Source organism: Pelobates fuscus, chromosome 5 (genome assembly GCF_036172605.1).
Source record: "Pelobates fuscus isolate aPelFus1 chromosome 5, aPelFus1.pri, whole genome shotgun sequence".
NCBI classification, from domain to species: Eukaryota; Metazoa; Chordata; class Amphibia; order Anura; family Pelobatidae; genus Pelobates; species Pelobates fuscus.
This window is the reverse complement of record NC_086321.1, coordinates 138,859,904-138,877,427: the sequence shown is the minus strand read 5'-3', so window position 1 is coordinate 138,877,427 and position 17,524 is coordinate 138,859,904. Positions and strand designations below refer to the sequence as shown.

Here is a 17,524-nt window from a genome sequence, read left to right as displayed (position 1 = left end):
GCATAGCACCCAGGATGTCTTGCAAAAGTCCCACAATCCCACACATGCAGGGCCCCCAAACAGGACTGGATTTACTTTGCGCCTGTAGGTGCAAAATTTGAGAAGCACTCCATCAAAAAAATGAAAACTATTTAAAAATAAATATATATACATTTTATACATATACACACATATTTTCAGATATACATTCTTACTTGCACACGGGCACACGTACATACACAGTCTCATATACACATGCATGCCCATTTGCACAAATACACATTCATACGCACATACAATTTACTTCTTTTTTTTACTACCTTAGCAAGGAGAGCTGAAGTGGATCCTATGTTTGGTGGTTAGTGCCGCTGCTGTGATTACTGTGCCTGCCTGCACAGCTCCCACATGTGCCCTGTAGTGATGACAGGGCCGGAGTGACCTTCCATCCCGTCTTTAGCATTACTACAGAGCACAGTGTTAATAGCTTCCTGACTAGAGCAGAGTCATTACATGTCTTGCGTTTAGGCAGGTGCCTACTTTGTTGTTCTTTAAACCCACAAAAGCATGGGTGCCCTGAAGTGAACATTTGGGATGCCATATGCTCAAACTGACCCTGCAAACACCATCTAAATCATTTTTTTCTGTCCTAATCTGCCTAAATGGATTGTATTTTATTGGGCATATACTGCATCTGATAGAACTGTATTTTGTATCCTAATGACATAAAAATACAATCTCAATGCATTCATTTACATCTTATCAGTAACTGGTGGCTCTATGGGAGTGATTAGACTACTTTAAGTTTAAGTAGTCTGTGTATACTCTTGGTGGAACTGCAACATTTCCCCCACTTGTTTTCCTGTGACCTATTCTAGTTCTCCCAGTCACATAAATAATTTTAAATCTTTCCATGGCTTTCTATATTTTATTCTTAAATTGTATTGTTAGTTATAATTTGTTTAATGTTATTATATATATAGTTTTTTTTAATGTAAAGAATTGTGATAGAATATTAATTCCTACTGACTTGTGTAATGATACTCATTGTTAATCTAGTAAATGAAGATCTGTTTATTTATATGTTCAGTGTCTCAAGCAGTTATTTCTGAAAGGGTTATTACCGTACATTAAATGAAGAATAGCATGATCTTATCTGCCTGATCTTCACAATCCTGTTTTGCCATAATTAGTTTTTTCCTTTGCTTAGAAATACCATTGTTATTGATATCCTTATCATCTGAAATGACAATCTGGTGTCCTTGTTGAAATTAATGAAAAGGGAACAAAAAAAGATGCTGCGTTACAATGTCAACAGGAAAAAAAAAAGAAATCTGGACAAATAAGTCGATCACTGTGCACAGTTGGGCTGACAACATATTTTAATTAAGCAAAGAAGGGACATGTTAAAACCGACTGTGGAAGGGAACCTAGATTGCTGCACAATGATATGATTTGGCTTGGAGTAAACAGAATTATTTGTCAAAACCTGCCTGGTAAATAATTACCCTTCACCTCCCTGAACATAGGTTGAAAGAAAAGGAGACCGCCAATCTCCAACAGTAGAAAAGAGGCTCTTGGCACCCCTGCTCTGCTATCTGCAAAGGAATGTCTGCTGGATCATTCTAAGTGTCCATTTATATATTTTTCTAACAATATTGAATCCTTTGGAAAGCTTATTAAATTAAGGCCATAGCAGGAATTATACTTACAAACAGTATTTGCAGCCATTTTAATGATGATATCTGAAATAGTTTCCACCCAAGTCTGGGACACCAACTAATCACAGTCAGCACGGGACAATGTATCAGCCAGCCAGAAGGTTGCTCAACCTTTTTTTTCTCCGTTTTACAAGTAGATAACGTTTTTTAAATACAAGAATGGGGTCCTAAATCAGAACAAAAAATTGGAACTCTACAGTGTTAAAATGAAATGTATATACTTCTAACACTGGAGGGTTCTTTTAACCACTGCACTCCTTCCAAACTCCTACAAACATTCGGCCTCTACGACACAATACACCCGACACAAAGGACACAATACACCCAACCGCTAAAGAGTACACACATTATTCGCAGGTACATAAACGTACTCAAGAATAGATGGTTTCTTGATGCAAAGTGCACATCTAAATAGAGAGAGAGCATGCAACATAGGGACTTCCCTCTGGTCAGACCACAGCCCGGTAATGCTTACTATAGCAGACCATTACAACTATAAAAATTGTAGTCCATGGAGACGGAATGAGCAACTCTTAAATGACCCCCATTTTGTCCAAACTCTACAGCATGACTTATTTTGAAACCAATGACACCAATGACATATCCCCAATGACACTATGGATGGCCCTCAAACTGGTTATCAGAGGCCTACTGGTGCGATGAGCCTCCTACCTTGAGAACCAATACCACATTACACACATTCAAAACCTAAACAAACTGCAAAACTTACACAGAACTAACCAACTCACTCCCTCAAAAACAACGCAAAACTTGATAACAGACTTTCAAATGCAAATCAATGTCACAAATTTCCAAAAGGCGAGCTGCGCAATCAAGAAACTAAAGGCCATGACTTTCGTACTCGGGAACAGAGCTAGTAAGACACTGCAAACTGCAAAGCACGCTGCTTTCACTGGACGCTGAAAAAGCATTTGATCGACTCAACTGGTGCTTTTTACACAAAGTGTTGATTCAGTATGGCTTCCTATCTAACTTCTTAAACATGGTCAAGGTCTTTTACAGCTCCCCTTCAGCTATGGTACAAATTCAGGTTTTCGTTCAACCCCCATTCACCATCACTAACAGAACTCGTCAGGGCTCTCCTCTCTCTCAATTGCTATATGTGTTAGCACTGGAACCATTAGCAATAGCTATCCGAAGCAATCAGGATATTAAGGGGATCACCATAGGCGACAAGGAATACACACTAAGCCTATTTGCAGATGATATTCTCCTCACACTCTCCAACCCGACGATCTCACTCCCGAACCTACATAAAGAAATACAGGACTACAGTAGACAATCATACTATCAGGTAAATCTGACTAAAACCCAAGCCATGCGCATTAATATGTCTAGGACGGAGGAAGAGCAATATAGGCTTCAAATCAACTATAACTGGAGGGATGACTTCCTGACATTTCTGGGAATAAAGCGGATGAAAAAAGACTGTTTTGCCACCAATTACACTAGGCTTCTCAAAGAAGTGGAAAACACATTGCAGTCATGGCAGAATAAATTTATATCGTTGCTAGGCCGAATTGCGGCCATCAAAATTGCAATTTTGCCAAAAATTCTATATATGTTCTGCTCCTTGCAAATACCTCTTCCACAGACATACTTGCAAAGGCTACAGTCCATCTTGATCAAATTTAGCTGGGGCGGGACCGACTGACAAAGGAGGCCTCGGATTCCCCAATCTGAAGGAGTACTATCAGGCACACATCTTGCCAACATCCTCACCATGCACTCAACCACATACACCCCCCAGTGGATTGAGATAGAAACACACTGTAATGGAGCTGTTGACTTCCCAGCAATAATCTGGATGCCAATATGAAATATAACCCGGGCACTTTACCCACCACCAAATTATTGTTAAATATTTGGGACAGCCATAGGGACACATTTTGCTCCACCAGGCCTTGTTCTATTGCAATGCTATTGAAATCAATCTGCCTATGCAACAAGACATTCCCACACAAGTCGTGGAAGACATACAATCTCACACACCTACATCAAGTGTGCACTCACCAGGTGCTACACATTTTGCCTGAACTACAGACAACGCATAACATTTCGTCCAACCTCACGTCTTCACACAGGCAATTAAAAGCACTTTTAGCCAAATCCACAGGGAAGTTGTCACACTGGTCTCCACTACTCTAGAATATGAGGTGATACTGTGGAACCAAACAAAATTGGGTAAAGTAAGCACTACAGCGAAAGCGTTATGGACAGCATATACAGGGGCCCAGGGAATTACCAGGAATTACCCTAGGACATGTTATCATGGGAAACACAAGAAAGGTAGAATGGCTGTATATATAAAAAAAAAAAAAAAAAAAGGAGAAAACACTATCCCGAACCTACCAATAGGTGCTTCTTTTTCCCACCCCAGTGTATAAACACAGTACAGCGACACGGGATTAGACATGGCATGGTTAAGCAAAGACATACTTGTTGCCCCAGTTTTACCCCCACCCCACCCCTAGTTTAACGGGTAATCACTAGGGAGGAGAACACGTCTTCCCCACTCAGGCTACAAGAAGCGTAGCAGCCAAGACTGACTGCCTCCAGCAACTCACTCAAACACCCTTGTTCAATAAAGCCCAGGAGCTGGGCCACACAAGGGCGAACCGATGGTCCACAAACTCCCCACTGACAGGGCAGAAATGTCAAAAAGGCAGAATAGACAGGGTGGACACCCATGTTGACAGGTCTACAGGTGTCTTACCCCCATAAACAAACATAAGGGATTGATAGCATGCACATCCATCAGAGCACAGTGGCTCCACATACATTGTAATGATAAAAGCCACAATGGTAAATTGGGATTAAAGCCATAAGAACCACATAGCCACATTTTAAAGCCAGGGGGTAGGTCACCCACAAGGCTGTAGTTTAACTTCCTGGGATGGCGAGTCAATAAATGATTGCCCGTTTACCCCTAACCCATCCTCTTTGTTTCCTGTACCCATTCCCTATCCCGAATGCACCAAACATGAACCAAACATGTGACGCATGCATATGTTTATATAATTGAAAAGTCTTTGATAAAGAATCAACAGCCTTCCCCCCCCCCCTTTTTTCCTTCTGTAACCCAAAACTAATAAAAATTGAAAATAAAAAGATGCATAGCAAGAAATAGAGTGTATTAGGGGAGAATAATGTAATCTCAGGGTTTAATCAGTCTCCCAAACCCCTTAATGGTATTATTTTCCCATGACATCATATGTAGTTAACCATTATGTATCTATATTTTTATCTATATGTATATACATATATCAATCTAATCTGTATGTTTGTACATCATGCATTATTTGTATAGCAATATTCTAAATATGCGCTTTTATTACATACAGTATTTTACACATTTATTAAGGTGGCCCAGATCTCTCTTTCCCCATCTGCTGACAGTATCTCTTTGAACTATATTTGTTGAAGTTCACTTGTTTAAAATAAAAAATATTCATGAATAAAGCATTGCTAGTTAGTTACTTAAATCCATTTATTCAAGCCAAATACCAACTGTGCTCTCATCTGTTTAATGGAAAACTGTTTCTTATAAAACAAAGGACTGATTATAAATCCACACAGTAGATGTAGAAGTAATTGATTTTATTATATTAAAATCTTTAGGATTCCCAGTTGGCGAAAGAATGCTGGAAAATGAATAATATATGAGAATATTAGTGTATGAAGTATGAAGAAAAAAAAAACAGCAAGGGAGTCATAAAAAACAATATATTGTAGCAATAATTACAAAATAACTGAACTAGGTAACAATATGATGGTATATTATAAGAGATTAAAATAGATGAGTTTAAAACCTAGCTATCTACCACTATCTATTTTTACATAGTGAGGGTTACATCACACAGAAACAAGATGAGCTGTGTCTGTATTTACAAGGGCTATGTTGTGGGAAAAGGGAGCAGGCTAGAAAAAGTGGGAAGGTTCAGAAATCATGGCACATTTATAAATTAACATTGTTGCACCCCTCAGGTTGTCAAACAGACCACCAGTCCTGTAACTTCCTGGTTGTTTAGCTCTGTGGAGCTAAACATAAGAGGCAGCTAATTCCCTAGGGTAACATCCTTGCTAAGACGTGTCATTGAGTTGCATTGGAAAGTCTGTGATTGGACAGCCACAGAAAGTCTGGGCTGGGGATGAAGGGGGAGGGATTGCAAAGAGATCTGCCGGTTTTGCAAGCTGTTTTTAAATATACTCTTTCTGAAAAAACTATTTATAATGAAATGCATGTTTTAATTAGGAATATATCTACTAAATTGTTTAAAATACTCCATTGGAGTGTTCCTTTAATCTTCAATGGCCTTAATACAAATAGCACAAAGGGGAACTGGAGAACTTGAACGTGGTGTAAGGCATAAACGAGGTGTAGGGGAACTGGAGCATAAGTGAATTGAATAGCAGCCTCAAGGTAATCCCATGAAGATCTCCAGAGGACACATTTGCAGGCAAGATAACAACTTAATGTATTTATTTTTATGCTGTTTAGTGGGTCACTGAGTGTAATCTGACCACTTTGAACTGTAAGCGGCTCTTAATTGTGTGGATTCAATTTGTTTTTTTAGATGTTACCCAAAGTCCTGCCTTTGTGAGATACCCTCTTGCTTATTAAACCCATAATAAATGAATAATCTCATAACAGTCTATCTTGCAGTACAGGGCTTTAATGCACATTAATGACACAGACCATAGTGTGTTTCAGATACCAGCAGGGATAGTTCCTTGCTGTTACAGGGAGCCCCAGATATCAAGATATTAACACATGTGAATCTGGGGGCAGAATTAATGGATCTAAACTGACTGAGCTTTGAGCAGTGCTCAAAAGAAGCACTGCATACAGCAGTTTACATTCTTACAAATTACAGCAGCTGAACAACCATGTTCAGCCACAGAGATGATCTCAGAATCCTGGAGGATTCTTATCTTCAAAAAAAAAAAAGAAAAAGGAAAAGAGTGGCGCTAATTAACAGAAATACTGTAGCATGCAGCAAAAACACCTAAGTGTACAGTCACTTTGTAGCACTTACATATACAAGAAAATAGAAGGAAAGGTTATTGCACAATTTTACCCAGATTTTGTAGATAATCTCTAGGCTCTGTGAATGCAGAAAACCAACATAGGGTAATACATTTTAACACTAAGTAATGTAAGTGAGAGACTTAGAAAAACTCACAATCTTTAGTGCATTTCTGAGTTTGCTCTAAACTATGAAGGCAGGATATATCAATCACATGTGCAGGTATCTGTACTTGGTCCCCTCAGGAGGTGTTTGCAGTCCTCTGTAGAGTAAATCAGGAACCAGGTAACCAGATACAATGAAAGTAAAATACTTTTATTGAAAATAAAAAGATAATAAAATACTAAGTAGCACAACGCGTTTCGACCCAATGCAATGGGTCTTCCTCGGGTGCATGTACAGTTACAACTGCATCAGTGGGCATTTATATATTGTAAACAATTTAACAAACAATTACAGGTGTGTGACAATAATCCCTCCTTATTCTCCTTATATGGAGTGTTTCCGGCTTATTTCTGCCTCCTCCAATATGTCCGTTGTTGTCCTTCATTGCTGTGTATTCGTCTTGACCTTTTCAACATGGTCGTGCGTACCGGCTAATTCCGATACGTCATTTCCGGTTTTTCGTCATTGCCGAAAGTCGGCATTTCCGGTTTCGTCATTTAGGCGCCATTTTCGGCAGCCGAACAGGGGCGTGTTTTTTCATGTCTGCAATTCATCAGGGAAGGAGGGGGCAAGTCCGAGCAGCTCCATGATAGTATTAAGTCCATGTGGGAGCCATATTGGAAAAGGGAAAACATAAGGGCAGTAAGAAATAACACAATAACAGATAGAAAATTACTTATAATCTAGACTAAAAAGGTTCAAATGTTAAAATACTATATATCAATAAAAGGTAACAGATGTATTCATTATACATAAAAAAACATGATATTAGGTTAAAACACACTATATAATTTTAATCTAATAAAAATACATATTATAATATGGGACCTATCTCGAAATCAATGTTCATCCCTTTGGGGCATAATGTTTGCAGCTCAAAAATCCAACTAGATTCTTTTTTTACTCAGATTAAGTGCTGTATTCCCACCTCTCCAATGGGTTTGGACTTGTTGAATTGCTAAAAATTCTAAGTCTCTAGGATTAGAATTATGTTTCACTAAAAAGTGATTGGACACACTGTGATTTATAAAACCATTCTCTATGTTTCTAACATGTTCGTATATTCTAGTTTTCAGGGGTCTAGACGTTTTCCCTATGTACTGCAATCCACATGTACATTGTAGCAAATATATGACATTACTAGAGTCACATGTAATAAAACTAGTGATGTTGAACCTTTTTTTTAGTTATGTTAGATACAAAATCATCTTTCTTTTTAATGCTTACATTTGTATTTTTGCAAGCGTAACAATTACCAAAATGATGGAATCCTTTCACTGTTTTCGTCCAATTTGTTAGAAAATTGCTATTTTCTAACTTATTGGACGAAAACATTGAGGGGATTCCAGTTGTAACTGTACATGCACCCGAGGAAGACCCATTGCATTGGGTCGAAACGCGTTGTGCTACTTAGTATTTTATTATCTTTTTATTTTCAATAAAAGTATTTTACTTTCATTTTCTCTGGTTACCTGGTTCCTGATTTACTCTACAGAGGACTGCAAACACCTCCTGAGGGGACCAAGTACAGATACCTGCACATCTGATTGATATATCCTGCCTTCATAGTTTAGAGCAAACTCAGAAATGCTCTAAAGATTGGGAGGATTCTTATCTTGCTCTATAAATACAGACAGCCGCTAGAGGAACTTCCAGGTGGTTCCAGGCGGTTCCAGGCCAGACTTCCTCACGTTCTGCATGAGAACATCTAGCGTCACCCAAAACCCCATTATACAATGCTTTCCTATGCAAGAAGTCCTAATGCGAGCACAGCACTCGCTGCACATACACATTAGTTCCCCCCACTGGCTGACTTATGCAGACGAGCAGAGGCGTAGCTTGAACCAGCGCCGATAAACATAATTCACTGTGAATTTTGACTTTGCTGAATAACCCTGTATATTACCATGTCATCAAGCAGACTAGAACATATAGGCCTGACACTATCACAGATAAAGAGTCCCAGTATTGTATGGTGGCTGTTAAACCATGCATAATGGAAAACACAGAATTTGACAACTTACCCTTAAAATCATTTCTTTGAATATTGATTTTCTGCAGGAACATCGGATCATATTTTACAATTTGGTTGTTACTCAATGGCCATGATTTTTGTTACTTTAATATATACTGTCCATACATATTTGTATTACAATATGTTCTCCCTGTAAAATATACAGATTGTAGGGTGGCTGCTAGCTTAAGTTATACTTAACAGAGAATTTGATCCTTCATATAACTGGTAAGGTGCCCACAACATGTGGTAGCGTTACTATTTACTTGTATTAAAAAATGTGAATAAGACTTTCTTTAGTTTTAGTTTTCTCTTTAATTCAAACGGCTTTTGTTTAGTACAGGCTTTTTTTAGTCTTTAATTGATGCACATTTCAGATATTTGCGTTTCTGTACACACTGTCACCCACAGACGTGTAATGGAGACCTTTAGTCCTCCAAGAGTTTAGGTGGCCGTGCTTGAAGAGCTTGATCTCCCTCTGGATATAAGGTTTCAGTCTACAGAAGTCATTGAATTGCAGGGAGATTATACAAAAAGCTGCAGGTATTTCCATCTTGGTACAGTTCACGCAATAAGCATTCTGCTGTTGCCTTGGTGACTGCTAGGAGACATTATCAAGATGCATCTCATGTAGGCTTCTCAGGAAGTAGGCTCTGATTATAAAATGTTATTAAAACAAGTCACGATGCATCAGAGTAAACTTTAACTCACTTCTCTCCTTAGCATTCAGGATAGCTACCAAAGGTTTTTTTTAAAGGTAATTGGTCATCAAATGTGGCACAAAATATGACATTGGTATAGTATAAATTATCTGTTTCTTCCAATAAAACATTTTTCACATAACTAAGTTCTCATTCTAAAGTGACATCATCATTAACAACATGAATACTTTTTACAATATATCCATGGAATGCATTTTATCATTTTAATTAGGCTTTCAAATAAAAAAAAAAAAAAAAACCTGCATTTTCAAAGGAACACTGGTTCAATTATAGGATACTTTCATTGTCCTAAATCAGGGGTTCCTAATTAATTTTTCCTGTGGAACTCTTTGACAAAGTGTACCAACATCGAGGAACCCCCAAAAAATGTTTGCGCAATAGCGCAAACCTTTAATTAGCAGATTGTAATGTTTTCTTTTTTTGTAGCAAATTTTGTTTTTTTGGTATACATACACTAATTTCTACAGATAGTAAACCGATTGTAGTACTTGGGAGCAGGTGTGCTTTTGGGTTTAAAGTTAGTGTTTGTATATAATTTTAGCATTTTAAAACAGAGGTGTGTTTGTATGTAATGTTTGCATTGGTGTACAGGGGTGTGTTTGGATGTAGTGTAAATGTGTGTGCAGTATTGGTGTTTGAGTGTTTGTATATGAATTTGGAGTTTCAATTCAGGGATGCTTTTGTTTGTAATGTTTGTGTTTGAAGGGGTGCATTTGAATGTTGTATGAGTATTTGATTGCTGGGATGTGTGCACATACATACACAGATACACATATGCACACAGATACATACACTGGCACATATTCACACATACTGACATACACACACAGATACACACTATGGCACATAAACACACCCTGACACACAGATACACACCAGCACACACACACACTGACAGATGCACACGATTTTTATATTTGCAGCCACCTTCCTGTTAGCATATATTTTGACTGCAGGAGGGTGACTTGCTAGGGGTGTTGCTTGCTGAGGCTGATCTGTGGAGGGTCTGTAGCAGCTCACCCCCCACAGCTGCCTCTCTCCATTCAGTGCGGCACTCTCTATGTCTCGGAGGAAGTGACCAGCTGTCACTTTCTCACAGCATCTGATACCCCTGTTCAGCAATAATACCCATTGCATAGCCCTAAGTGCATAGGCCATCTGATGGGCAAAACACAGTGACCATTTTGGATTGGTGAAATCATGGAGGAACTCCAGTTTTGTTCTGAACACCAATTGGGAAACACTGCTCTAAATCATAATGGTGGGATAGCTACAATAGATATTTGAGTGAAGCTGTGAGTTAGAACATAAGTATGTATTTTACATTGTTTACTACAAGGGACAAAACTACAGATGAGTTTCCTAATAAAAGATTTATGTAATAGGAGACAGTGACAGCTTGGTTGAGCTTGATAAATGGTCATCAGGCTGCTGGCTAGAACATATGTTCAGCATATTATTTCATTTGTGATGTACAGGAATTAAATAATTTTTTTCATGCACATGGCTACATTTCTGCAATATAAAAACATTCCAGTCATAAGTTCTGTGCATCAACCCATGCTGGGTTGGTGGCAGTGCAGATGCACAGAGCCAGATTAAGAACTTTTGGTGCCCTGAGGCCAATTTTCTTAATGTGCCCAAGACCCTACACATACACACATGTGTATATTTGTGTTAAGTGTGTGTATATGAATGTGTGTGTGTATATACGTTAAGGCAGAGCCTGCAATTGTAGGAGGGGGTTACCCAGCCTATTTAATCATAGCGCACCTCCCTCTATGGGCCATTATCCTTATCTTTTTTTTCCCCTCATATCTGTTTGTGGTATGGTTATCTCTGTATTATACTATTGCATTTTATAGAAATCCTTATGTTGTGCCCAGCTTCTTTATTTTATGAGCATCTCTGTAGTATGTTTAGCTCTCTGTTTTGTATAAGTATCTCTGTACTGTATACAGAGGAGTAAAATTCTGGGAGAGGAGGAGATACTCATTTCTGGATGGGCCTGCCCATTGTGGGCATTGCTAGTGACACTTACAACATCACTGGAAATACCCCATTCAAGAAAAAACCTGTTAAATAGACACTCAAAGCACCCACACCACTTCATCTTATTGAAGTGGTCTGGGTGCACTCTCCCTCCCCCCTCAGTCCTGCAGTATAAAATTACATAGACTGTCTCTAGTGACTGTCTACCAGACAGTCACAAGAGGAGCTTTCTGGAGTTTGGGGAGGTAATCAAGCCATTTTAAATAAAATAAATAGTTGTATACTCAGTGGTTTGAAAAGTGTTAAGTTCTCAGCTTGAAAAATTTTTTGTCAAGGGATATATATTCATTTTTTATTAAGGTTGTACAAATGGGGGGTGTATGAGAAATTAGTGTCTACATGTGATTGCAATAGATATAGAGTGATATAGCTAGATGTACATACAGTATAGATATACACATGCATGCTGACTTGATATGAGTTAGTTTATTTGGAATGTCTGACTACAGATGTTTGCAGCACAAAGGCAGGAAGGACATTGGTCACGCTTGAAATATGCTGCTTTCCACTACAATAAGTGTTCTAATCAATGCCTGTCAAGAATATCAAGTGTCAACTGGTTATTTTGTGTACTTCTAATGTCTTTCATCCGCCACTGCTTGAACCATACCATGTGTGTATGTGTATACTCCTTTATACACTCCTGACTGATTCCAGCCCCCCATAATAATTGATGCTATACATACTGTTAATCGCAATGTGCCTTCAGGGATAGGTTGAAAGTGAGTCTATGATATGTATATTAACCCCTTAAGGACCAAACTTCTGGAATAAAAGGGAATCATGACATGTCACACATGCTTAAGGACATAGTTGTAAAATAATACTCAAGTTTTTTTTTACTAAAGGGAAATTTTCTTTCTAGCCATGACTTATATATACTACTTATAAGTGAAAAATATGCCCATTTATGTTTGTAATTGAGGAAAGCAAGACTATACAAAAATCTACAATTTTTTGGGGGGACACTGATTTTTGAGATAGATAATTATTGTTCTCTACTTCATTTATGGGTTAAAACATTGATTATTCAAACAACTGTTGTTCATGGTGTCTGCAATAAGGTCATTCTATGAATAGTTCTCCTGGTCAAAGATTCCATATAGGAGGCAAATTATTACCTCTTCTAATATAATCAATATGATTATTATACGCATAAATATGAGTCATTATCCCTTAGTTCTGATATGGGTGCCCTCCATTAGACTCTTTTGATGACCCACCATTTTTCTCATCTGTATGCCACTCAGGGCTCGGCATACAGATGTGCACAGCACTCCTTGTTCTGAATGTGCGTTTGTTGCTTTTAGGGATGGATCATCCTGCCTTGCTTTTTTTCCCCAATAAACATCTACTGCCTGTTGTATGGAACAGTGTTAAGAACAGCAATTCTAGAACTGTTTTTGGTGCACTGCAAATTCAGTTTACGTATTTCAAAAGCATTACAGTACGTTATTGCACATCCACAAATAAATGCAGGCGTGATACCCATGGGGTTAGTACACAGATGGCATCTATGACACAGCCTGACATTCCCAGTCATTACATTCGGCCAGGGATTGTCGGAAATCATGGAGCTCAATCACAAACACCTGCAATTCTAATAGAAACCATTTTTTCTCTTGACCTTCTTGCCATAGGTGACTTTTAGATGTTGAAAAGGTATATTTTATCATATGTTAAGGACTAAGCAATTGTCTCAGGCCAACCAACCCCATTTCTCATCAGACACATGCAGCTTCTCTTTGCCCAGGCCTACAGCATTGAATTTGAAAGTCATGCTTTCTTATTTTCACCAAATCATTTGTTTCCGTGTTATCTGAAATTTCCCTTTAATCCATTACCAACCGAGCCCTACGTTTTTGCTTTGCCGAATTATACTTCACCCAATCTGCTGTCAAGCAAAGTCTTCAATCAATCCTCCACCCTTTTTCACTTTATAGGACTAATGCCTAATTTAATCGCTATAGCTGTTAAGGCAGAATGCAGCTTACATTTATAAAACTGCGCTGTGAGATTTTTTTGTTTTTTTAATTCTTTATTTTTCGGCGCATAATGTGAAATAATACACAAACATGTGTTGTTATGGATATAGTAAAGTAAAGTATCGACATTGTAAATTTGGTACAACAAGACAACTGCAAGGAACATTATGCACATTTTTACTTTATGAGGGCTGTTGGGTTGTAGCGGTATGTGGTCGTGTGGAAGTGAGTATGGGTTCGTCACTGTTTAGGTGCCGTCCCCACCAACATTGCCTGTTTTGTAATACCCGGTAGTGGAGGTCATGTCTAGGGGCTTGAGGGTCTGAATTCGTCTATGTCCTCTATTAGGAGGAGGTTCTAGGAGAAGCTCCCTGTGAGTCGTTAGACTATTTGTATGTATCCACGGTATTCCCTAGTAGGTTTATGTTGCGTGGAGGGTCTCTAGGTCCGGACTATTTGCGTGTGATCTAGTTGCGTGGCTCAGGTCCCATCTTAGAGAATGACTGCTATGGTGCGTCTATGGGCGTGCGCTGTGAGATTTAATTAATATAGTGCAACTTTGTTTTGTTGAATGAAAAATCTGTAGCCAGTTCTTTGCTGTTCTGTTTGTTTGATAAATCATTCTTTATGCTTTATCAGCCTTTTCGAAATAATGTTTCATATCCTGGCAGTCTTGCTTTTATATTTAACTGGTAGATAACAATAAACTCTTGCTCTGCATTGCATCTTTGGATGACAGTTTTCTTGCTCTGTTATATTTATTATTATTTTATTTATATATATATTATTATTTTTTATTTTTTTTTACTCGTCAACTTTGTCCCAGAAAACATCCACTATAATGATTAAGGAGGAGATGAAAAATGTGTTCAATTTTGAAACGGCTTTGCAGTTCTTTATAGCTGAATTTTCAAAACTTAAAAGATATTTCTTTTGTTTAATGTAATAGCATAATATGGTTATCTCATGTATCAGTCTGTCATATGGCATATATGCTATCGAAACCACCTGGCTCACTGACATGCACTATTTATTTTATTAAAGATATGAATATATTTATATCGAACATATATTGTGTTAAGAAAATACAATCTTACAGTTGGGTAAAAAATACAGATATAATTTTTTATTTTTATTTTGGGAGTTTGGTTATTAGGAAAATTCATTACTTTCTGATCATACTTTTGAATACAATCCCGTTTGCTCTGGTTCTTACTTTTGCACCGAGACATGGTAATTTCCACCAAATCCTTATCTTCTTCCCTGTTCACTGTGTCTTCCATTTTAGGATATTATATATCAACTACTGGTTTACAATTTACAATTGCTCTAACCCTTTTTATCTAAATGTGTTAATCAGTTTTAAATGCCCTATTGGGCATTTTCACTAGGTCACCCAGCCCAATTTTCTGCAAAGCCCTCAATAAATAATATAAAAAACTTACTTAGAATTCAGTGCCAGGCACAGCTCCCTGGGTTGGTCTCCATCCCTTGCAAGGTCCAATCAAATGCTTTTCATAGATCAGACCATTTCTACAGCTCTGAGCCAGGAGATGAGGCAGTGAATAGGGGTGAAAATGGAGAGAAGAAGAAGAAAGGGAGAAGGGAAAGGAATTAACAAAGAGAAGAAAAAAAACTGACAATTTCAGCAAATAAAGGGAGGCGTGGCAAGCCCTCCATGGGTCAAAATGGATTACATTTATTGTGTCGTGTTTTTAATTTAAAAAAAACAACAAATCTTTGTGTGGTTAGTTTTTTATTTTAATCCGTTGTGTTGTACAGAAGAATTAAAATGGTAAGTATACTTTTATTTTTTTTAACAGGTATTAGTTGCATCACCTCACCTCGCTGTTCTTAGAGTGAGGGTGGGTGGGAAAAGGCATTTCTTTTTTATGGGTGTTGACCCCTAGCCACTATGATGGGGGGGAGGGGAGGGAAGAGGAGGAAATGCAATAAATTGGGGCTGGACAATAGCATGTCATCTTTCTTGTTTATCTAATTAAAGCCTAGGACACTATGTCTCCTACCCCTCCACCCCCTCACCCTCCTCCCCCCCCCTCTCCCTCCTCCTCCTCCCCCCCCCCCCATTTATTTCACAGGCCCCATGGGGTCTTTCTTAGCAACTGGGCTGCAATGGCTGTCCAGTTGCTAGTTTTACATTTTTAGGAGTTATGCCCACACCTGCCACATGGCTGGTAGGGGCATATGGAGGTTTAAAACCTTTTCATTTATTTGTTTATTTATTACCTTTTTAATGTGATGGAGGACTAGCAAGCACTGTCCAGCTGTTATGCAACTATTTGCCCATTGATAGCTAGCGCTGCCAGCTAAAAAATAGTACTTACAAAATGTTTGCTTGCATGAAGGCGAGTAAACAATAATTTTTGAATATGTAACCTGCTCGAAGCATTCGGTGACATTTTTTTTTACAAACTGGTGCTTTTTGCATCTTCTGAATCCTATACGTGGCACAGAAGTGGTCTTGGTGGTTGGGCTTTCAGTATTGTATCTCTTACGTACACCTTTTCCTGCATTCAGTATGTAAGCATTCATAACACACAGACATATTTCAAAACTCTTTGCCAATTTGTTGGTTAGCTTTAGCTAATCATGTCCTAATCAAGGGTGTGCACGTGGTGCTATTTGTAATTAAAGCAGTGCATAATATCTAAGATATCAAGACATTTTCATTGACAGACATTGCTGTTAATGGTTTAGTTCCTAATTGCAATCCATCATTATTTCAGGGGCACATTTTCATGCATAGCATTTTGTTATTGCTTTGTGGTATCATTTGCTGGATGAAATATGTGACAGTGTCATATCCTTCCAAATAGCATATGCGAGAGGCTGCTGATCGGCGGCAACAGCTGGAATTAGAGCATGAGCAAGCTTTGGCCGTCCTCAATGCAAAGCAGCAGGAGATTGACATTCTACAAAAGGTAGGAAACCTGTCCAAGACAAGCCAATCACCTGAGTGCTACCCCCAGGATATACTTGCTTTAAAGACCCTAATCTTTGAAAAAAATAGAAATATTTTGGTATTGTTTAAATTTTATGTTTACAATAAACATTTATTGTAAAATGACAAATTTAAGTTTGCATACAATGCGGACATTTTTAATGGTAAAATAGGGGTTTTGACCCATTTAGGTGGTATGAATAGAGGTGTGGCACTGAGGGGATCACAGAATAATTAGATGACCTAATGAGCCACTAATCCAAAACAACAAAATAATAGAAAAAAAAAAGTTTATTTACACAAATAAATTACTAGACACATTACTGTCATGTAAAGAAAATATTGAAAAACATTAGAAAACACTGAACACTAGGGTAGAAGAGAGCGTCAGATGGATCTGGTTCCAAAGATGAACCCTTGTTAATTTGTATGCTTATATTATATAGTATTGCATTTTAAGGGAAGAGATTTGCATGTCGTTTAAGGGGAATGGACACGTTTTTGGTTTTTAATGAAACAATGTTTCTATTTCTTCTTTTTCTTCTACAATGTTTAGCCTGTTTTTGCCTTGTCTGAACTGGATTATAGCATAATTTGCCAAACTTTTAAAGAGGCATTCCAAGCACCATTCCTGCAATGAATGACGCTAATAAAAACAGAGAATATGAGAACTCTGAGAATGGACAAAAGCTTTGAGAAACTCATTTGCTTGCCTTCTGTAAATTCCCACTCAGGTCTAAGCATTGTTTTTGTTCACTTGTGCCATTACCTATGGAATTTATACCATCCTACATCAGACTGATCCCAGCCATAAGAGCAGTCTAGAACCAAAAATGCCAATAAGTTCTCTCTGCACGAGAGGTACATCAACCCCAG

The 17,524-nt window shown here is 38.1% G+C and overlaps 1 protein-coding gene across 20 annotated transcripts in view; it reads left to right on the top strand.

The window, feature by feature from the left end:
- RIMBP2 (RIMS binding protein 2) overlaps positions 1–17,524 on the top strand; it is a 547,982-nt gene that overhangs the window by 439,199 nt on the left and 91,259 nt on the right. For all 20 annotated transcript variants that reach the window (XM_063454348.1, XM_063454352.1, XM_063454358.1 and 17 more), the window contains one exon: positions 16,524–16,628. In XM_063454348.1, coding sequence (XP_063310418.1) covers positions 16,524–16,628 — 105 coding nt within the window. The remainder of the gene's footprint in view (positions 1–16,523; positions 16,629–17,524) is intronic.